Source organism: Vulpes lagopus, chromosome 15, assembly GCF_018345385.1.
Source record: "Vulpes lagopus strain Blue_001 chromosome 15, ASM1834538v1, whole genome shotgun sequence".
Lineage (NCBI taxonomy): Eukaryota > Metazoa > Chordata > Mammalia > Carnivora > Canidae > Vulpes > Vulpes lagopus.
In genome coordinates, this window is record NC_054838.1 from 23,882,922 (window position 1) to 23,906,227 (window position 23,306).

Here is a 23,306-nt window from a genome sequence, read left to right on the forward strand (position 1 = left end):
ATATTGAAAATAAGTAAGTAAACGGCATGAAAGGAAAGCTCTTCCTTACTGTAGAATGACAACTAATAAATGTAGTTCTAAATGAAATTAGAACATCATTTTGCAATCTCATAATTATCGCGGATAATAACATTTGGCTCATATGGCTGTGTTAATGCATGAAAAGTGCTTAGAACGCCATCTGACACATAATAAGTGCTCAACAAATGCTGGTTATTATTATTACTATATTCCTGACCCTATGGTTAGTCTGTGGGGAAGTCAAGAGAAATGAGAATCAAGACACTGAAACTGAGAAAACAGCATGATATCTTATAACAGGCACAGAGAGATCTGGGTTCAAATCAAAACTCTATCATTTACTGTCTGTGATCCTGGACAAATTACTATACATCTGACACCTATTCCCTTACCAGATAATGGAGATAATAATGCCCCCCTCACAGGTTTTAAGTATGTAAAACTCAGTAGTGCATGGCACGTAGAAGGAGCTCTCACAAATATGAGCTCTCTTCTCTTTGACCGTATAATGTTCATGATAATAATACGAATCTGGATTGAAGAAGGCACCAGATATATACCTGACTGCCCCTCTCCCCAGAACTCAACACTGGCACAGCTCTGTTAAGGCAGCACAGCTATATTCTGCACAAGGTGGCTTGTTTTAAAATCCAAATGAGAAAGGTTTGTAGATCTAAACTCAAAGGGACATAATTTGGTTAATCCTCAACTGCTGTATCCAATCACTATTCAATCACAACCCCTCCCATGGCAGGCTGTCCCTCCAGGCAGCTACTGTCACTAACTGTGCTACCTGGGCCTCTCCAGGTTCGTGAGTATTGATTCCATCTGTCCAATTTGCAGGCTGCAAGACGTGTCCAAGCAACCAAGTATGCTGCCCTTGGCCCTGGAGGGCAGACAGTGGTCTGGTAGGATGGAGAGAAGACAGTGACGAGGCTCGGCCCTCGGACTGCTAACCCAATCAAAGGGAACGGGCAATTCACTTCACAAACTTGGGAGGCCAAAGAGGGTAAGCAACCAAGCTAGTGACTCATTCTGTAACCTCAGACAAGATTTCCTTCACTTTTAATAAAACTCAAAGGCAGCAGCTCCACTGAGGGGGTATAGCTAGGACTAAAGGAACTATGGCTGCTTAGTGGCCAAGAGTGGCACCAAACACCTTGCCAGATGGCTAGGAGGCTTTCTGTCCAACAGCCATTATTTACAATGCATCTAATCCAGACCTTCATGGGGATCAGGCCCTTCTTGGAGCCAGCCCAGATCAGGCTAGAGGGCTTACATGACTATGCTTAGCTTTGGTGATCAAAGCTAGCTTCGATGACTGAAAGAACTTCCTGGACCTGTGGGCTACAGCATGGCAAAAATAGGGTAGGAGACTAGTCAGGTTAGACAAAGCTAAAGCAAAGCTGGTAAGAACAGGCTTAGCAGTTGGCCATGTCCAGCAAGTATTAAGAAGTTCAGAGTCAATTGGGACGCTTAGGTGGCTCAGTGGTTGAGCGTTTGCCTTTGGCTCAGGGCGTGATCCTGGAGTCCCAGGATCGAGTCCCACACTGGGCTTCCCGCATGGAGCCTGCTTCTCCCTCTGCCTGTGTCTCTGCCTCTCTCTGTGTGTCTCTAATCAATCAATAAATAAAATCTTTAAAAAAAAAAGTTTAGAGTCAAAACAGAACCAAGGGCCAGAGGCTAGGTAAAGCACAGATATGAGACAGAGTCAAAAGCCAGGTCAAATGTTAAGGACTAGAGGCTAAAGAAGAACACTAGGTCACAAACCAAGTAGGTATGCAGAAACCAAGGAATATACAGGTATCAGAGATCAAGGAAAAGGAAAAAGCAGAAACCAGGAGCAGCAGTGAGACTTTGGAAATCAAGTAATTTCTGTCTCTTTGATGCTTTTTCCTGAAGCAGAAATAAATCCCCAGGTTCAAAACTGTATTTGGAAGAAGGTGACTTATATAGGGAGATGGTAAGTTGGATCGCCCATCTGGCTAACAAGGGGAGTACAAGGTCAGGTGTAAAAAGAGAATCTGATGGCACAAAGGGAAATAAACACTGCTATTTGAGGTGATCTACCAAAGGATAAATGCAGCCTCCCCTTGTTCTGATGCTGGCATGCGGGCTGTCACCATTTTGTAGGTTTGGGGTTAGGTATTACTGCCTTAAATTTGGGTAGCTGGTACCAAACAGGCTATAGTGTATGGGGTAGGCCTTCATGGTCTTAACAGCTAGATTACAGGGGGCAGAGTATATCATTCCATGCACTTATGTTTTCTACCACAGGGAACATTTCTCCTCAGAGGATCTACGCTGACTATTCCACAGATTCTCCCTGGGCAAAGAATTAAGAGTATCAGCAATTCTCTGAGCCAGCTCAGGATTTGGTCTCTGGTGGCCTGTGGAAAGAAAACCAGTGCCACTATTAGCCTCAAAGACTAGAGATAATCTCCAGACTCTATTTCCCTAATTTGGAGATTCACAGGATGTGTACAGCCCAGGAGGATTGGGGGGTCTGTCTTTTAACGATTTGGCTCTAGCAGCAGTATGTGCCTTCCTGAGTGTGCATCAGAATCTGTTCTGTTCTTCTCTCCACCCACGTGAGCTGACTCACCAAAAAGACTGGGCCTTGTGAATACTATAGGTGAAGGTTGTACGGGTGAGCTCCCATCCTAGGCTGAGAACCAGTTCTCAGTTCTGCCTTGTTTCTACTCCGTGCTAGTATAAATACCCATTTTCTCAGGGGTACAGAGTGTGGCTAAATAGGAGGAAGACGGTCGTCTAATAAGAGCTAACATTTGTTTATACTTCCTCCATGCCACATGTTTTCAACACTTCATATTTACTAACACATTTGATCTTTACAACAACCCTATGAGGCAGGTTATGCATTAAGAAAACTGAGGCACTGAGGAGTTAAGTAGCTTGCCTAAGGTTATCACTAGCTGTAAGGAGTTCAAACCAGGGCAGTGTGGCTACAAAGTCCATGTCCTTAGCCCTCTGCTATACTGCCCCTCACTTACTTATACTGACTCCCAGACAGCTAACAAACCTTGGGAGCACTTTGCCTCAAGTCAGGTTTTAGCAGCAAAGCTGGGATCAGAAAGCTCAACAGAAAAATGGGGCAAGGATATGCAGTCAATTCCCAGATGAAGAAACAAACAAAAAAAGATTAAGTAAATGAAGAGATCTTCAAGCTCCTCTGTTATTAGAGATATGTGAATTAAAACAATGAGATATCCCTTTAAATTCAACACATTGGCAAAAGTTAGAAAGCTGAACAATGCCAAATGTTGGAGCGAGCACGGGGTTCTGGGACCATTCATGCACTGTGAGGACAGTCTGTGCAGCCATTCTAGAAGCCAATCTTGTAACATACTTTATCAAATTAAAGTACCTTACCCTATGACCCAGCACTTCTGAATATATACATCCCAGAGCAATTCTTACAGAGATCCATAAAGTGCAACATGGAAGATGTTCATCCCAGCATTCTGTGACAGTGGGAAGTTGCAGGCAATCAAGCGTCTGCCACTGGAGAACAGGTAAGTTAAATGTGGAAGGTACACGCTATGAAATATGATACAGCAGTTAGAAGCAACAGGCTGGATAGACATGCAATAACACTGACATGATTTTTTAAAAGGGCCGATTGATTCCCTAGCCCCTTCTATTAATCATTAACTGAACTTGACCATGTGTTCTAAAAGTTCATTCCTTCAGGAAGACTTTCAATTGCAGAACTTCGAATTCTTATGACAATCTAGTGGGTCTTATGGACTGAAGGATTAAGGACCCAAGTGAAAACAATGAAGTCTCTGAAGTACACCAAAGGCCATCAAATGTGCCATTCCTTCTGCTGGGAGTGTCCTCCTCTACTTCAATTGGTTAGTGCTCATCACGTTCAGGGCTCTTCAGTGACAAGGTCACCAATTCACCTTAGTCTTCTCTGACCCCCAGCCTGGGTCCATGCCCTTCCTATTTACCTACCCAGAATGTAGTACTCACCTGCATGGGTAGGTGACCCTTATCATAGTGTACCATGATCACCTATTTACTTTTATTTGCCTTTCCTGCTAAACCATGAGGCAAGGGCCATCTCTTGACTTTCATTCCCAGCTCCTAGGTCTAAGTGGTCAGTAGATGCTTTCTGAATGAGTGCATAAATAAATGAAGGATGAATAAATAAAATTATTTTATTTGGTGGGAAGTGGAGGACAATGGTAGATGCAACAGTCTCAGCCCTGCCAGATAACTCCCATTTGAGGGTGCAAACCAGGCTGCAGGAGATTCAGCTGTGGAAAACTTTTACCTTCAAACTCTCCTGAACACTAGGCCTTTCCTGCCTTCCACCAGGCTGTTCCCAGACAAAGCTGAGGAAATGAATAGGAGGGTGGTCCTGAAATGGCAGCTCCTGGGACTCATGGAACTCCCTTTGGAGCCACGGCCCCCATGAGGTGCATTTTAATTTGCTGATCAGGCTGTAATTAGATTAGAGGTGGGAGCACATGTAGGAAGGTTGGCTCACACTGACCTTGATGAGCTCCTGCTTTCAGGACAGTGGGGTGTCACAATGCACAGGAGGCCAGTTACATCGATCGACGTTAAGGCTTTCTGCTCTTAGTGGCCGGAGGGGCTTGGGGTTGTCACATTGTTTAGGAAAAAGCGAGGAAACCTGTGGTGTGGGCCGAGGCCTATGCTGGGCCAGGCGCGTGTCAAAGACGGCTGGCGAGCAGCTGGAGTTGGTGAAGCAAGAAGGGCAGTGATCCCAGCTCCAGGTCGTCCCCACACAATGTTGAGCTTCAGGAGAAGCTCCTCCAACTCCTCCTCCCCTCTACCCCCCACATCCAAAGCCTAGGGTCACTGTGATGAGTGTCACGGGTCCCAAGGAGAAGACAAAGAGTTGACCTATTCTCAACCCAGCGCACACCTCGATGAAGGGAGGAAGCAAAGAGGTCACAGTTCAGGAGGTTTGCTGGAAACTCAAATGAGCTGTGGCTCATTCAGTCTACTGGCTGGTCTCTGGGCTGGTCAGGAAAGCAGGGTGGCCTGACCAAAGGCACCGGCATGTATTAAATCTAAAGGTTCTGTGGCATGGGGGCATGAACCAGGAGTGGAGAGGGTGGAGAGGGCAGTTTTTTTTTTTTTTTTTTTAAAGCCAGCTTCCTTAGGAAATAAACTAAAGGACTGTCAGGAGGCAAAGTAGAAATGTGCCACAGTTTTCTCAAAAGAGGATAATAATCATTTGTTTACTTCCCTCAAAAGGTATGATATACTAATCACAATATAGGAGCCACAGTGTGCTAAGCACTGTACATTCACTACTTCAAATCCATATACCACTTGCAATGAGGTACTAGTCCCATTTTATAAATGAATAAACTGAGGCTCAGCAAGGTAACATGAGTTGCCCAAGTATACACATTAATTAAGCATTAGAACCAAGATTCAAATCCAGGTCTGTGTGGAGCCAAACCTGGTACACATATCCCTAAACCACACTGGTCCTTACTTATCCAACCATCATCTATTAGTCTGCCTTACTATCCCATAATTCCTGAACCTCTACTATGTACCAGGGATAGTGACATTTTCAGATGGTAAAGTAAGTTAGATCATAGAAGCTAGCTGGGTTAAGAAGGGAGTCTCATTCAGATGGACAAGGGTCAAAATCAATGGTGGACCTAGACAATGTGAGATCATTTGGGGCAAGGCTCAAGGAAGACATGGCACATTAAGGAGAGGGCCAATGGAAACAAGGTCACCCATCACAGGGTTTCCCAGGTGATCTCGATTTCACATCCTCAGCTTAGTTCTAAATATAATCCATACCTTTCGTGTCTTTCAATCTGTGCTCAATAAGACATGGTTGCTGAACCTATAAGCCAATGTGGTCAAGTCCTGGTTGTTAGGGATTTCACTACAGTATGGGTCTCGACTAGGTTCTCTCTAGGCAAATGATCTATCAAAGCATCCTGGGGCTGCTATATTTCCTAAACTCTGGATGAAAATAACAAGAAAACAAAAAATACTAACAACACCAGCAGATACCTATCAAGTACTTAATTATGCACTAGGCATCATACTGAACAATTTTATGTGCATTTTAATATTCATAACCACCCTATGCTGAGGTAGGTGCTGTTATTATTCACATTTTGCAAATGAGGAAACAGAGCTAGTAAGAGGTAAAGGAAGGTTTTAAACTCAGGCAGTCTCCTTCCAGAGCCCTTGTTCCTCACCACTAAGTCACACACAATTAGAGTATGTACTTCCCAAAGCAGAGGCTGTGCCTGACCAGATATCTGTTCCTCACACATAAGTCCCCGTAAATATTTGTTGAATCAGTTTACTTCTGGGGCCTTAACACTGCACGTGCTGATGCACACACTGAGTTTGTAGTCAGCTCTTGGGCTTTATTTGCTACTATTGCTAAGTTACGTCTTCCTCACTCTTGATTTTACAGTTGGCTTTTGTTTTTAATTATATACTTAAACTCATTCCTATTAATGTTTATCACCACAGATTTAACCATTGTCCTAGCCCACTGGGTTCTTTTTTCAATATCTCTGATTCTTTTACCCAACATATTCCCTCTCTCTTTAAACTTCATTTAATCTGCCAATTGGGTTGGCGTTTATCCATGATCTCAATGGAATCAGTGATGTAATGACTGAATAGGACAGGGCCCGTGGCTCACCACTAGAGTTTGCTTTCCAGTCTCTGATCATATATACACAACATATGAAACAGGTCATTCACCATTTGAACTATTCTCCACAACATACTTTAGTCATGTGGGTATCATGAGATACAGACAAATACCCTACTGAAACCCAGATAACCTACTATGTTGCCGTATATTACCGTATACTCCTGATCCACTAGCCTGCAGCTCTATTTAAATTAGCAGCTCACCTCTTTCCACCACCTTGGAGCCTATGGAGGCCTGCTGGGAAAAGGACTCCTGAAACAACAAATATGTCTGAAAGGCTGTGGTCTAAGGCCATTTTTGCTGACTATAAGTGAGGTCTCCGGAACCAGAGGGAGCGCACAGCTCTTCTTAAGATTGAAAGGGTTTATGCTTGAGATAAAACTGAATTCTATTTAGGTAAGGGATGTGCTTAGGTGGACAAAGCAAAGAACAACACAGTGACTCCTGGTGGCACACTGAACCAAACCCAAGCAATCTAGGGAAAAGTAACTCGTGTTCATGGAACTAGTGGCATGGTTCATGTCAAATTCTGAAGGAATCTTCCTGCTAAAGCCTTTGGCCACAGAATTCATGTGATGTTGTACCCCTTAAGGATTTAAACTTATTGAGAAATAAATAAAGGTGTATATTTGTTCTCTTATAAAAATAAACAAAAAATAAGCAAGCAAGCAGCTTATGGCACAATGTGGATCTGATGTCTTTAAAAGAGGTGTGGGAGTGAACCATATCACAGTCCCTAGAAGCGGAACATCCTTCCCCAGGCAGCTGAACTGGATGAACACTGGATGCTCTCCTGGTCCCAAATGATACTCTCCATGAGAACCCTGAACACAGAACCCCAGGACTCGATATAGTGCTGGAGAAGGGGAGTTACCCTGAGATTGTTATGTTAGGCAAATGAGCTGGCATTGCTTTCCAGGGAGCACTGTCTTGGGTTTCCTGAGGTCAAGGCATGCATCTGCCAAACTAGAATCGGTGCATGCTGGAATTGGAATATCATTACTATGAAACAGGATTATCTTGAGCAACGATTCCAAATGGGATTAGAAATGACTCTGTTACTCAGACATAATCGGCCACAGCAGCAGTGGGAGAAACAGCAAACCCGGCACACTTTTCTGGGGGCATGATGCTGGCATTCCGGGCACCTAGCCAGCATCCTCACCCACCCTTCCTTGCTGGGAAATACTGAACACTGTCCAGCATCAGGCAGGTGGCCACCCGGGACAAGAGCCAGTCCCACATAAAAGTGCCCTGCTCTGGGGTCTCATGTTCTAAGCCCAGCTTCTTAGATGAAAAGGAATGGAAAAAGAAACTCCAAAGGCCTTCTGCTTCTGAGCTACCTAAAGGTGCTGGTATGAGACAAGTAATAACCCACATTCAAAATAGGCTTCCCTGCAGACTATTAACTAATTTTCTCCTGAAGTAACCCACAATCAGCAGTAATAATAACAACTAAGGCACTACCACCACTACTACTATACTACTAACTAAAGTAGTCAACCCTTATTGAGTGCTTACTATATGGCAGGCATTGTTCTAAACACTACAATATTTACATAGTTAAACCTCAAAACAGCCTTCTGGGGTGGATCTGCTTATTATTCCCATTTTATGGTTAAAGAAACAATCACAGAGAAGTGAAAGAATCTGCCAAAGTAAATAACTGGTAAGAGGGAGAACTTGGGATTTGAACCCAGGTAATCTTGGCTCTAGAGCTACAGAGGTACTGACACTAGACTATCACAGACTGAGAGGATCGTGGCCCGTTGGCTAGGCCTTTCCTTCGCATTCTCTGGTCCTGAGACTCTGCTAGCACCTCCAACTAGATCTGGCACATTCCTACTTTCTCACCTTTGTGAACTTATGCTCACACCAGTCCTTTGGTAGTAATGATATTCCAGAAATGCTGTCCCTCTATTCTCCACCTCTACCCATAAAATTCCTGTCCATCTTTCAAGGCCCACCTTGTGCAAAAGGCCTCCTTTCATGATCTCACCTTTACATGGCATGATCTCTGCCCGGCACTTTAGCTGATGTTCTCTAGGACACTGACCATATTCTGCTTCACTGTACAATTAAAAAAAAAAGTGAGATTTGCTTATCCCTTTACTGATTGTCAGGTTTTTTTTTTAGGATTTCTTTTTTTTTCTTAGTAATCTCTATACCCAATGTGGGGCTCAAACTTACAACCAAAGATCAAGAGTTGCATGCTCTCCCAACTGAGCCAGCCAGGCACCCCCTGTCAGCTTTCTGAAACAAGGAGAGTGGTTTGTCTGTTTTTAGACTTCTCATAATCATGCAGCATATCTTGACCCCAGTGGGTCATCAAGAAACCCTGACTAAGCTGACCTGACTCTGGTCCTGGCACCTCTTAGTCCATCCCAGCCATGGCCCTGCTCCCACCCCTTCCCTCCATAGGCAGTATATCTAGTAGAAAGAATGAAAATTTCTGATTCAAAGAGAATTGGCTTCAAATCCTGGCTCCCTCTTTCACTTGTTAGACAACCATGGGCATCTCTGAGCTTCATTTCCTCATCTGCAAAATAGGGATAATGATCTTTCCCTATTGAAATTGCAGTGAGGATTAGCGCCAACACAGGAAGTGCCTGACGTGGGCCTGGCACACAGAAGGCACTCAATCACAACCATAGCCATGATCACCACTACATCAGAAGACCAGCCAGCACAAAGCCCAGCCTTCTTGGGCCAAAGGAAGCACCCCTCTGTAACAAGCAGCCAGGCCAAGAACAAGCTGGGGACCCTGGGAAGAGGCTGTAGGCCTCTAAAGCAGGACAGAATCTCTATGTGGTCAGGACCCCTAAGGACCTGCACTGAAGCACAGGTGCAGAGGTGCTCTACCTTCTCTGCCTCTGGCCAGCCAGCAAGGAATGAAGCCTCCTAGGAAAGCTCCCCCTGGTCCAGCTGCAAGAACAGCATCACTGTATAAGAACACCTATGCAGCTGCTGACCCCACCAAGAAAGGTCTGCACAACCTCTTATGCAGGACAGAAATCTGGTTTGGGCTGCTCGTTTATTAAAGACAGGGTTTAATGCCCACCACCCACCCCCTTAGTAAGGTGCAGGAAAAATAAGCAAATGCTAAAAATAAATGACTGCTATGAGAGGAAATTAAATGGTCTTCAGCCAAGGATGGCGGCATTTTAAAATTAACAAAGCCCAGGTACCACATCCAGGAAGGCCTTGGCAAATGCGTGTTAGCCACTCATTAGATCAGCTCCTCAGGGACCCCAGCCAAGCAGGGAAGGCAGTGCCGGGAAGCAGTCCTTCCGATGCTGATGAAATGTACTCTGGGAGAAAAGGCAGAGGAGGGAGGGAGACTCTTGTGGGGAATTTCAAACAGTTTTGCTGGAGCTCTGCCTCACAGCCTCACCTTCTCTGAGGTAGGGGCTTTCAAAGCAACCAGCAAGCCCAAGTGGATTCAAATCTGAATCTTTCCCCACCACCCTATTCTTTCAGGCTCTTTGGTTTCTGAAGTACTACAGTGGCCACACTATTTAAGAGGTCTCTCTGCATGGTGGTCTAGGGACAAGGAGTCTGAGGATGATATGGGATGAGAGGCAAGCTCCCAGCCCTGTACCCTGCACTTTTTCCTTATTATTAAGAATCACAGGATATGCTGTGAATTTATATAAGCTCATTGTACATCACTTGTAAGTAAATTTATCATTATTCATTAGTAATTATATTTCATGACATTACAAATCATGAGAATTCACAAACCTTTATTCTCTACTAACAATTAGAATATAGAGTACTCTAATGTGAAATACCATCAACAATAGGAAATCTAAACATTCCAGGTTACCATGAACTATATGAATTCATTTTTACACTTCAAACATGAATTCTTAGTTTGCCACTGGTCACAATTAATAATGAAAATTAGACAGGGATGATGGCTTTTTAAACAGGTTTTTTTTTAAAACAGTTTTTTTTTTTAAAGTCAACTTACTGAAGTATCATTTACTCATAGTAAAATGCATCCTTTTAAGATATAGAATTTGATGAGTTTTCACTGTATAATCACCACCACAATCAAGATTTAGACTATCTCCATCATCCCAAAAGTTCCTTTGGGCCCTTCCTTCTACTCCTAAACCCTAGCAGTCACTAACCTGGCTTCTGTCCCCACAGCACTGCCTTTCCCAGACTGTCATATAAATGGAGTTATACCATAGGTAGTTTTTTGTGTCTGGCTTAGGTTAGCATGAGGCTTTTAAGATTTGTCCCTGCTGGGGCATCTAGGTGGCTCAGTCACTTAAGCATCTGACTCTTAATTTTGGCTCAGGTCAAGATCTCAGGGTTGTGAGATCAAACCCTGCATAGGGCTCTGCACTGAGCATGGAGCTTGCTTAAGATTCTCTCTCTCTCCCCCAGTCACGTGCATGCAACTTTCTCTCTCTAAAAAAATAATAATCGTAATAGTAATTTGTCCTGGTTGTTGCGTGTGTAAATAGTTCTTTTTTTTTTTTTTTAATTGCTGAGTAGTGGTCCACTGTAAGGACGTACCATAATTTGTCCATTTACCAGTTGATGGACATTTGGGTGATTTCCAATGTTTGGCAATTATGAACAAAGCTACTACAAATACCTGCATAGAGGTCTTTTTGAAGATGTATGTTGTTATGTCTCATGGACAAAGTTGGTACAGGAGTTAGTACTGCTGGGTTGCGGGTAAATATATGTTACCTATATGTTTTACCTATATTCTCATATATAGAGAAACTACCAAAGTGTTTTCCAATTAGCAATAATCGTGCCTCGGATAAACCTCATTGGCTACGATACTGCCACTGCGCAAAGCTCCAAAGTGTTTTCCACAGTGGCCATAGCATAATACGTTCCCATCAGCAATGATGGCAATTGTTCTGCATCCTTGCCAGCACTTGGTATTGTCAGGTTGTCTAAATTTTAGCCATTCTAAATGACTAATGTTAAGTATCTTTTCATGTGCTTATTTGCCATCCACCTCTTCTCTGGTCAATGTCTGCTCAAATCTTTCCCCCATTTTTTAAAAATTTGGTTGTCTTTTTATCGCTGATTTATAAGAGTTCTTTATATCTTCTGGATAATATTCTTTTATCAGATGTGTGTGTTGACAGCTTCTTTTCTGAAGAATTAAAAGTTATAAGGATCTAAATCATACCATTTTTCTGCCAAACCACCATCCCTTGCATATACACACTGATGGAGGAAACAGGACACAAATACCTCAGTGCCACTGGATGGAGAGTCAAGCAGTACTTGATACCTGCTAAAACCCATGACACTATTTTTACCTCCACTGTAAGAGCCCAACCAACATTAGACTCTAAGGAAAGCTACATCTGGAGAAATGGCTGTCCTATAAACAGCTTTTGGCCCCCCAGGCTCTGCACCTCCCAAAAGCCCTGTTCTGGTCCACCAGCCTCCTGGAATGGTCAACAGTCGTCACACTCCATTGCTGGCCATTGTCCACTGGGAAAGGTAGGAGGCTCCCAATCCATCCTTCAGTGAAAGAGCAAACAGTGGGGCCTGTGGCTGCTTGGACATCAAAGTTGAGCAAACAGGCCTGGCAGGCCCTGCTTCTCCGCCTACACATCCTGCAAATGCCATATGAAGGAGCTTCCCTGAGGGGGTCATGACTTTCAGCTTGTCATAGCACACATCAAAGTTTGCACCACACACGAACTGGGTACATGGGTTCGAATCAAGTCGCCTAAGAGCGGATACTCAGCCATTGTGTCCAGTTTTAATCCTGTGTTTTCCCAAGTAATTAAGCCTTCTTGCTTATGAACTTGTGACTAAGTAAAGCATCACTGAGAGGTTGTAACATCAAAGTGCCTTCCACCGTCTGTCCATTTTGGTAAAATTGGATTTCTTTCCCTTCTTTAAGAAAAACTAATTGAATTTAGCTGCAGGCTGGGTATATTTGCACGAGCTGGTGAAGGCTATGCTAAGTCACAGTGATCATCCTGAGACCCTATGGCTTAGCCTTTAGCTAGGCTGGGTCAAAGTGCAACACAGAATGAGGCACCCAGACTCAAGCTAAACAAGTGCCTGCAGCATGAGGCTTATAGAGGCCTCACTATGGAAAAGGGGTCAGCCCCCAGTGACTGTTCCTCAAGTCACTACTACACCCAAGCTGTTACTAGGGCTGGCAAAAGGATCATCCTAGTAGAATGTTGGTAAATCTTTGGCAGAACGGCTACTGAAGACAATGGCCATCACATTACTTGAGTCCTTGATGTCAGAAGACCAAGTAAGCTTCTTAAGGTAAAGGCTGTGATGCTTATTATCTGAGTCAGCCCATAGCCTAGCACATTAGCACTAGATGCAGTATAGTTTAAAAAAATGTTTGCTGAAAAAAAAATGTTTGCTGGACATGTAAAATGATAACATAAAGGGTTATCAGAACAAAGTTATTCTTTCTTGAAGAACCAAGCTCTCTTTTTTTTTTGTCTTCCTCATCAGTAAACTTCAATCTAAATTAATACTTAATTCCACTAATTACCTGATTTAGAGTATAGCATGGTCCCATTTATGTAAAATCACACACACACTGATCAATCCCTAGAGAGAGGGAATTCAGTTGACTGCTACTTTCTTCTCTATATTATTTTTACAAAAACAATAAACCTATTTTCAGAAAAGAAAATCTCTGGTTCAATCCTGATACAATTATCTTTCCTTTTACCAATATGATTTCTGATCTTGATCCAGTTTTAACTCTCCTGTGTACATTTATATTTGTATTTTAATTTGAGTCACTGCAAACCCTTTTTGGAAATAAAAAGAGAGAATAAATTATAAATTAAGTTCCCATACATACTTTAAAAATTTTGTTCTATGGTACTGTATTTTTTATTAAAAATTAAATAAAATAGTACTGTCTTTACTATTCAAAATTAAGCTTAAAAAATACATATATAAATAATAGTTCACAAGATGTTAATCTCCTTAAGGACAGAGGCTATTATGATATATCCCTCAGGACATAGGCATGAAGCAGGCACTCACTAAAGGCAGTTGCAGGTGAAATGACTAGATACTCTCAGAACCTCTCTCTTGAGTTTGTGGGCTGACAACATCTAAAGGAGATAAAGATTCTCTGCTTTCAGCCTTGAATCAAGGGGTGCTACTCCTCTACCCCCCTTTCATCCAAGTCTATTTGAAAGGTGGTGGTATTTCAGGCCTGGCCAATATGATTCCAGAAGGGCTTGGTGACTGATAAACTGAGGATCAGTACACTTCGTTACTGGCAGACTGTGGTGGTATAGACATGATCATCTTTCAAGACCACTCCCAAGGCACCTTGCCACTGAGGCCTACTCCCCCTGACCAAGATACTTCTGGCATTCTTTTTATTTTTTCAAGATTTTGTTTATTTATTCATGAGAGACACAGAGAGAGAGACAGAGACACAAGCAGAGGGAGAAGCAGGCTCCATGCAGGAAGCCTGACACAGGACTCGATCCCAGTACCCCAGGATCACTCCTTGAGCTGAAGGCAGACGCTCAACCACTGAGCCACCCAGGCATCCCGTAGCATTCTTTTTTATCAGGTTCTGTATTTCCTTTTTCCATAGCACTTCTTACCTTCTAATTTGCTATGTAGTTTACTTATGTATTTATTGTTTACTGTCTGTCCCTGCCTCTCTCTACACACAGACCACCACTAGTATAGAAATGAGCTCTATGAAAGAAGGGATCTTTGTTGAGAACAGTGCCTGGCCAACAGTATGTGCCAAAAAAAATTATGATATGAATAAATTTAAAAAGTATACTACCTTCAATTAAAATTTGTCCCTAGGCATTGCAAGAAAGAAGACACAATATTGGTGTTTAAAACATAAATAATTAGTCCTAGGAACCAAAACAAGTAAATACAACCTAACACTCTCACTTTTCTCAACATGGATCACTGATTTGCTAATCGTGCTGGAAAAAGACAAAGCAATCAGTTAAGCCAACAATTCATTGGAATTAGAGGAAAGTGTCCCCGAAGCACATCTACCAGCTATCTGTGCACTGAGTGACCACTATCTTAAGTATAGTGTTATTTCCTAGTCTGTCTCAATGCTGAAAGTACTACATATAGAAAGGATAGACACCCCCTTCCCTTTCCTCCACCACCTGCTTGCTGTCTCTTGTGGATGAAGATACCCATAAGCTAGGAAAGAAAACTGGTGCCTAGGGTGGAGGTAGTGGTGGTGGGTAGAGTTAACAATGGTAGAATAAACACACATTTGTGTGTAGAGATGTCACATGGGCAACAGAGAGTAACAACTAATCATCAGTAACAGGTATCACCTACACTATCTCACTGGGTTGTCACAAAAATATAGCAAGAATATACTCTGCTGCCAGATTCAGTCCCTTCATACCCTCTGCTTTGATAATATTCTGTCCACATGGCTCTGACATCACTGGTTACACTATACTCTGTCTCTCTATCTGCCTTTCTTTTCCACATTGGACCTTCAGCTCCCAAGGTCTGATTCTCCAGGGATTAGCAGAGTCTGGCTCAGAGCAGATATTTACCAAATGTGGCAAATTGAACTCCAATTAAAAAAAAAAATTAAATTAAAATTAAAAAAAGATATTTACCAAATGTTCATAAATGTAATTGATTTCAGGTGAAGAAAAAGGGTACCCACAGAATTTTGAAATTCAGCTAAGGGTCAGAACCAGGACTGGATTCCAGACCACTCAACTGCAAAGCCTATTTACAAGTTATTTTTTAAATGCTTGTAGCTAAAGAGGCAAATAAGGAAATGGAGCTCTGAGAACAAGTTCAGGACAGAGGAACACAGAAGAGAGATCTCAAACACAGCTAAGCCTCTCAGCCAGTCCAAGGCAGTACCACCTCTATATTAGAAAATCCCTGTTTTGTTGGTTTCCATCACATTTATGACCCTTCCAAAGGAGGCCAGTAGTGGCAGACAAAAGCTTTAATGATCTGCTTGAGGGAAAAATTAAAACCAGTACCTCAAACTATCAATTTTGCCTGCTACTAACATGCCCAGTCTGTTTTCTTTGAAAGCATTTCTTATTGCTCTTAATCAATTCTTTAGCATAACTACAGTTAGAGACTGGGATGGAGAGGTAGCATCCAGGATCTGGCAAAGGGAGGCAGCAGTGAGGTAAAGTAAAACACAAATTTTGCAGGCAGCCAGACCAAATTCTTTTTTTTTTTTTTTTAAGATTTTATTTATTTATTCATGACAGACACACACACACACACACACAGAGAGAGAGAGAGAGAGAGAGAGAGAGGCAGAGACACAGGCAGAGGGAGAAGCAGGCTCCATGCAGGGAGCCCGACATGGGACTTGATCCCAGGACCCCAGGATCACACCCGGGGCTGAAGGCGGTGCTAAAACGCTGGGCCACCAGGGCTGCCTGCCAAACCAAATTCTAACCCCTATCTGCGTGACCTCACACAAATCACTTTATCTTTCTGGGCTTCAGTTTTCTCAGCTGCAAAATGAGAACTTTGAAAATTGTGGCAGTTGTGAGAATTGGAGATAAACTTTCTATGCATAGGGGGACTATTTTAATCTTTATAAAATAGCTTCCCCCTGAGGGAATGGGGGAGTGGACAGGAAAAGAGCCTCCAATGGGAGGGAGGGAGTGCCTTCCCCTTCCCTAGTTTCCATCAGAACCTCCAAAGAAACTGCCCAGTGGAACCCTCATTGGGGACAGTGACTAGATTCTTCCACATGGACAGATAACGAAAACATGAAGGGAACTCACACATGTACCTTCAATCACTTAACACAGGCTTGCAAACATTTCATGGCTTCAGTAATGCAAATGACTTCGCCTAATGTCACAAGGCAAATGAAAGATGGAGCTAGGATCCAAAGGTTTATCTTCCCTTTCCACATCTCCTGTACTTTCCATTGCACCAGATGTAGACCTGACCTTCTACTCAGTCCATCACCTTGCCTCTTGGGGGAAGAAAGCAAGGAGAAAGAAAAGTGAGGGGGAGAGGTTCTAGAACGTGGTCTGCAACGATCTGGCTAAGGTACCCCTGTGTGGAAGAAGATCTCTCACCTGTCGTTTCGACTGATGGCTGCCACCATAAGTGCTGTCCAGCCAAGTCTGTGCCTTGCATTAACATCTGCACCTTCTGACAAGAGCCTAGAAAGAAACAGAGGAATATTTTCAGTATATGGCTTATCACAGAAGTAAGAGTGGAAAAAAGGAGGCAGTCAACAAACAGGGAGGCTGGATGAATCTGAAAATGGTCAGAGGCCTTTGAGAACTAAGTACTCACCCTAGCTGCTCTGGCCTCTCTCCTTCCACCCCAGGCCTCTCCTATCTCTCTCACTCTTCTCTTGAATGAGTCCAACCCATGCTGTTATCTTCCCAGCTTTCTGAGGAAAGAATGTGCCTTCTCTACCTTAATACTCTGACACTCCCACTCCCTTGGTCCAGAATGCTCTTTCTGTGATTCTTTGCCTACACTAATCCTACTTGCATGTTATGGGGTACAATCCTGGTTTGAGGATTCCCTCCTGAGAAGGCTTCCTTGGCTACTCCAGTCCAAAGATCTCTTTTCTGTCCTTAGAATTTCCCTATGTTTAGCACTGAATGCCCAATGACATTGCTTACCTAGGTAGTTAACAGTTTATAAAAGGATCACACTCCTCAAATTTCTCTATATGGTGGCTGTTTGGAAACTGAGAATCTTTTTTTTTTTTTTAGATTTTATTTATTTATTCATGAGAGACACAAAGAGAGGCAGAGACATAGGCAGAGGGAGAGGTAGGCTCCCAGTGTGGAGCCTGATGTGGGACTCTATCCTGGTAACCCAGGATCATGCCCTGAGCTGAAGGCAGATGCTCAATCACTGAGCCACCCAGGTGTCCCAGAAACTGAAAATCCTGAACCCAAGGAGAGATGGAAAGAATGTTAGACATGCTAGATGAGGGGCACCTGGGTGGCTCAGGTCATGATCCCAGGGTCCTGGGATCAAACCCTATGTCAGGCTCCCCACTCATCGGGGAGCCTGCTTCTCCCTCTTCCCCTGTCTCCTTCTCCCTCTGATTGTTCACACTCTCTCTCCCCGTCAAATAAATAAACAAAATCTTTCAAAAAGCAAAGCAAAACAAAGCTAGATGAGGTTTCTAGGAAAGCCCACAAAAGCCTATTTGACTCTCTATGCCAGTGCCTAGCACAGAGTAGGGGCTCAAGTTGTTGGATAAACTAACAAACACAGGGCCTTTAAAAAAATCACTAAAATCCTGCATTCTGGGTCCTGGGAACAGGGGGACCTACAGGATGGGGGTGGGCAGAAAGAAAGGGAGTAAACAGAACCAATTCTTACTGAGCACCTATTATAAGCAGGAACTGCCTTCAGAACTTGACACACATGCTCTTATTTTATTCTTCACACAAGCTTAAAGCATTGATATTAATTAACCTCTTCTCATGGATGAGATGACAGGTTCAGTGAGGTGAAATGACTTGCTGAAGGTCACAAAGCTAGCTAAGGGGCAATCAGTGACTGAAGAAGTTCAGGTTGATAATGGCTCTATAGCCAGAATCCTTCTCACCTCACCACCTTTCCTCCAGACTGAACCTGGCTCCACGGAATATGGAAGACAAGAAACTCAACTGACTTTAGCAAATCATTGTAAGTGCTTGGTCCTGTTCTAGATTCTGGGGTGAGAGTGAGAAGACACAGAGTCTGTCTAGGGAATAAATGATTTAGTTGTGGAGGGAGGACTAAGTATAGTAGGGAATCAAAGCCTGGAGTGTGTGGTTTTCCATCAGAAGTGCTGCAGGAAGCCAGGGGAGGGGGAGACCAAAAAGTCAAAAGCAATTTACCAATGCAGAACCTGCTTATGAGGAATGGGTGGAGGGTGTCTGGGGAGGCTAGGAGGCACCCAATGAAAGGACACCGGCAGAGTCTGGAGGCTTGGAGTTGAGTCCTAGCACCACTCTTGTGCCACAATCTGCACTAATTGCTCATCTGGACCACGCCAAATAAAAGCTCTGCACCAAAGAAAGCAGGTGATGAGGGCCTGGGAAGAGGAGCCACAACATGTCTGAATTCATTTGGCCTATGCTGATGCAAGGAAGGAGTCAGGTACTGTCAAACCCCAGGGGGAGACAGGTCAGTAGGCACATAAGGATGCATTGGAGGAGCACTGTGAATGGAGGCACGCAGGCTGCAGGTGCACACCCAGGGAACCTAACCCAGTCTCAGTGACCTGGAAGGCCTCCCTGAAGAGGTGATGCCAGAAAGTTAGCCAGACAAATGGGATCAAAGGAGGGGAAGGAGTATGTCAGTCAGAAGTAAAGCCTCTCAGCCAGAGAAGGCAGCATGACTGGACCCAAAACGTGAGGTAAGACTGTCAAGAGAGGAGGCTAGTAAACCCTCATCTCTAACCTCTAATTTTTCTTCTGGTGAAACTCCTGGGCCTCTTTACCACACACACAGTTAAGCTTCTTTTTGCAGAAATATTTTTCTATGGCCAAGAATATTAAAGAGACTAAGAACTCTATGAGACAAAAATCTCTTTTTGCACAAAATCTCCTTCCTCATTTAAAAAACCTTCTCTGGTTTAGCAGGTGCCATGGAAAGTGGATGTGTCTGAGAGTCTGGAGCCTGGAGTTTTGATACTAACTGTGATTCTGATCAGATGGCCTCATTTCTCTGGTCCTCAGTCCAGAAAGCTAGAAAATCAGGACCAACTAAAGCAAAACAAAGAGGTTTCTGAAGGAAAAGACATGAAGTGTGCCTTGAAGAACAGGAACAGTTTAGAAGCATAGGAGAAAGAGCACAGCAGTCAAGATGAAAGGAAGCAGGGAAGCAATGGGAAGGTACATTCAGAGACCATCAAGTAGATCCATCCAGGTGACAGTTGACAGCAGAGAAATAAGCAGCTGCCAAGGTATGCAGAGCCTACAAAAAGATCACTAAAGCCAAGCTAGAAGGCCAAGGCAGTGCGTATCAACCTTTTTTGAGCCACAGGCTTTACTCTCTCCAGAAAAGTGCATAGGAACACACATACTCAAAAAGAACTTTTAAATTACACACAATGTCCAGGAGTTCAAAGGTCTTCATGAAATCAATAACAGATCTTAGGTTAAAAACCCAATCTAAAAGGCTGACAAATGCCTGGCATGCATGCTACTGTCCTGCACTCCTGTGGAGCCTTTGAAAAAGCCTCAGAACTCTCAACGCTCATTCCAATCAGCCATCATCAATCAACTAAAACTGGCAACAGAGAAGAAACCTGTTTGGCATTCCTTAGCCTCTCACCACAGGCAGAGGGGTTGTCACTGAAGGTTTTTTGGGGAAAGAAATTATAAAATTAACCTGATAGCTTAAGCAAGCCGAATCTGAAAGAGGAGAGAGGAGAAAGTGGGGACAAGAAGACAGTTTGGGATCTGCTGTAACACAGACCAAGGGAGACAAACCAGGACAGGAAAATGAGAAAGGAGGTCACAGCCGGAGACATTCAAGGCAGTTGGAATCCCTCCTGTCTCCAGTGGGTTAGTAACCCATGTTGCCCTGCCTGGGCCCTGAGAATTCTGGAAGCAGCTCTGCTCTGGAGGCAGGGCCAAAGAAAGAAAAAGGATAGAGGTGCCTTCTCCTCGGGTCTCTTGAGGGCTGAGTATAGTGTAATGAAAAAGATAAATAAAGGACTCTGGAATAAATTAGACCTGGATTCAAATTCTAGTATAACTAGATAATCCTGGGCATATCAATTTTCTGAGTCTGTCTGTCACTAACTTCTAATTTGCTGGGATCCCAGCTAGAACACCTAGCATACAGCAGGTGTTCGATACAGGGTGGCTTCTGCCTGCCACCTTACCCTACACTTCCACCCCTTTAATGGACAAAGTGTTCTAGTCTGAAGCTGGCAGTAGCAGGTTGGCCAATACCCAGGGATTCTAAGACAGGGTCAGATAGGATGACCTGGGTAATTCATCCAGCCTGGCTCCAGGCACTCCTCTATTCATCTATTCAACAAATGTGTACACATCTACTCTGTGCCCAGCTGCATGCTGGCTCCTGAGAAGAATACAAGACAGAGGTTCTTGCTTTCCAGAACCTGAGCTAAGCAGTGTTCTCTCTCTCTCTCTCTCTCTCTCTCTCTCTCTCTCTCGTGTGTGTGTGTGTGTGTGTGTGTGTGTGAGAGAGAGAGAGAGAGAGAGAGACAGAGATACACACACGCATATACATGTATTTGTTTCTTTTTTTTCACAAATAATTGCATTTCAAGATAAACGCAGACTGCTAAGTATACAGTAATTCCATTTTTAGAAATTGCTCTCTAATTCTCCAGGGCACATTCACCAGATTTTCCCCTCTTTATTCTCTCAGAGATACCCACTCAGGCCTCCATCTCCCAGCCACCAAAAGCAATGTTCAAAGAACATCCTCTTACATGTGCCTTTATGGCCTGATGTATTTCTCTGGGGCACGTACTTGCAGTGGGATCCCTGGGTTTTAGGGTTTATATTACTTGGTTTGACTATATTGTGCTAAGGTCCTCTCCAGGACATCTGCTCCATCTACCCTCCTGCCAGCAGGACAGGGGTGTTCCTGTGTACTGCTCTCTCCCAGCCAACACCTGGCAATACCAGCTTCCTACTGACTGCAAGTCCAATAGGTCTAAAGGGATCTCACATTATTGTCTTAGCTTACGTCTCTGATAAGCAACAATTTTGGGCTGTTTGTAAGAAAATGCCCATTAGCATTTCGAGGTTTTCCTTTTTCCTACAGTGCATGATTTTAAGAGGACTGCTGGGAAAGAGGGCTTTTCTAAACTTGCTATCCTGTTCATGACCAGAGCCAAAAGAGCAGAGAGCAGGCAGGCAGCCTGGGCTCTAGTTCCAGGGCTGCTGCTTCCTACTCTTACATGCTAGGGAAAGTATCCCATTCTAAGCTTCAGCCTCCTCATGGGTCCATGCAGGTTTCAGGAGAGGGCACAGAAATCTGAAGGGAAGGCCTCCACCAACCTGAAGGGTCACGTCTAGGAGGTAAGTCTCAGTATTCTTCGGTGACACTCCAGCTTTTGAGCCCTACCCAGCATCCCGACTGAGCATCATTCTTTGCAGAGTCCTGGGGCTCAGGTATAATGGAAAAAACAATGATGCTGGAGTCCAAGGGCTAGAGTTCAGAATCTCGCTCTGTTGCTTACTAGTTGTGACTGGGGGATACTGATCTCTATTATGCAAGGTGGTTGTGAGGATTAAAAGTACACTCCATTAAGGAGTGGTGGTGGCACCTGGTAAATCAAGGAAGACTAGAAGCAACATTAAAAAGCACCACAAAAGAACCCAACTACAAACAACTTTTCCTCCTTTCAGAGCTGGGTGGGTTCCCTCCCTCCCCCCTTCCACACAGAGCAGCCCCCTCAAAGTTAGCATTTCACACACTCTGGTCTTCTCCATTTCATTTTGTTGCTTTGCAAGTGAATGCCCAGTGGGCAGTCATTTTAAAGTCCAGGGCCAGCTGGGCGTGCGGGTGGCTGCCTGCTGAGAGTGGCTGAAAGGGCCTCTGAGGCCTGAGAAAGCCACCTCTGCTCTCCCCAGTGATTTTCACCAACGGACAAAATGTGGCAAGTGAATTAATCTCTTTTAAAAAGAGCAATGCTTGTGACAGAGCATGGTGTCTCCGAAAAGGTTAGGATTCCATCATCCCTGAGATGATAAGTGGAATGCTTAATGCAGGTTGCCACTGGGGGCAGAGCAGCCTGTGTCCGGGGGCTGGGCACTGTAGGCCTTTCTGGGCTCCCTCCAGACTTGTAGAAGGCCCTTCCCTAATGAACTAGGCCTCCTGCTTGGCAGGACAGTGGTGGGTGACACTACTGGGGATGTTCTAGGGCAGCAGACAGGGAGGAGACCACACTAGTGATCAGGAGGTGCCCCCCAGATGTTGCACCCCTCTCAGGCAGTGGAGTGGGGCAGGGGAGGAAGCAGAATGGACGTGGTCCACATGCAGGCCCCAGCACTTAGTAGGTAGGTAGGAATGCATGAATGAATGACCTAGCCTCTCAGAACTTCACGTGGTCCCCTCATTTCAGTTACAGCTCCTGCTCTCTGAGCCTGTTTCCATATCTGTTAAAAAACAGAGAGGACCAGCAGCCCTACTCTATAGATCACACAGGGTACCATGAGGAAACAATGAGACAAATGTATAAAAATACTTGACATGCAATAAAGCACTAGACAAACAGAAGAGCCTGTGCTATTATAATTTTCCACTTAGTACCTACCCCATTTTAAGGAAGTAACACAGTAAATTAGGATATGTGAAAGGTGTACATAGAACTTGGACCATCAGTCCTCAAAATTTTCTGTGGATTGATAAACAGTCTCAAATCCCCAGGCAAGGGCAGCGGTAGAATGAGGATTCCCTCACCCAACCTGAAGATTACCATAGGAGATTAACAAATCAAGGAGAAAAACAAAGCTAGTCTCATCAGGTATCCAGGAGAGTTCTGAAGGCTGGGGGACCAAACAGGAAACAGTTAATGGGGAAAGGGGATGAGAGAGTAAAATTTTCCCTTCCTGCTGTGAGTGCTTCTGTATTCTTTTAAGTTTTA

The 23,306-nt window shown here is 43.9% G+C and overlaps 1 protein-coding gene and 2 pseudogenes across 3 annotated transcripts in view; 1 reads left to right on the forward strand and 2 right to left on the reverse strand.

Moving 5' to 3' along the window:
* The window catches only part of CLPB (caseinolytic mitochondrial matrix peptidase chaperone subunit B), a 144,555-nt gene that overhangs the window by 96,917 nt on the left and 24,332 nt on the right, over window positions 1-23,306 (reverse strand). For all 3 annotated transcript variants that reach the window (XM_041730411.1, XM_041730410.1, XM_041730412.1), the window contains exon 3: window positions 16,792-16,878. In XM_041730411.1, coding sequence (XP_041586345.1) covers window positions 16,792-16,878 — 87 coding nt within the window. The remainder of the gene's footprint in view (window positions 1-16,791; window positions 16,879-23,306) is intronic.
* On the forward strand, window positions 6,994-7,326 carry LOC121476402 (annotated as a pseudogene).
* Window positions 11,439-11,556, reverse strand: LOC121476698 (annotated as a pseudogene).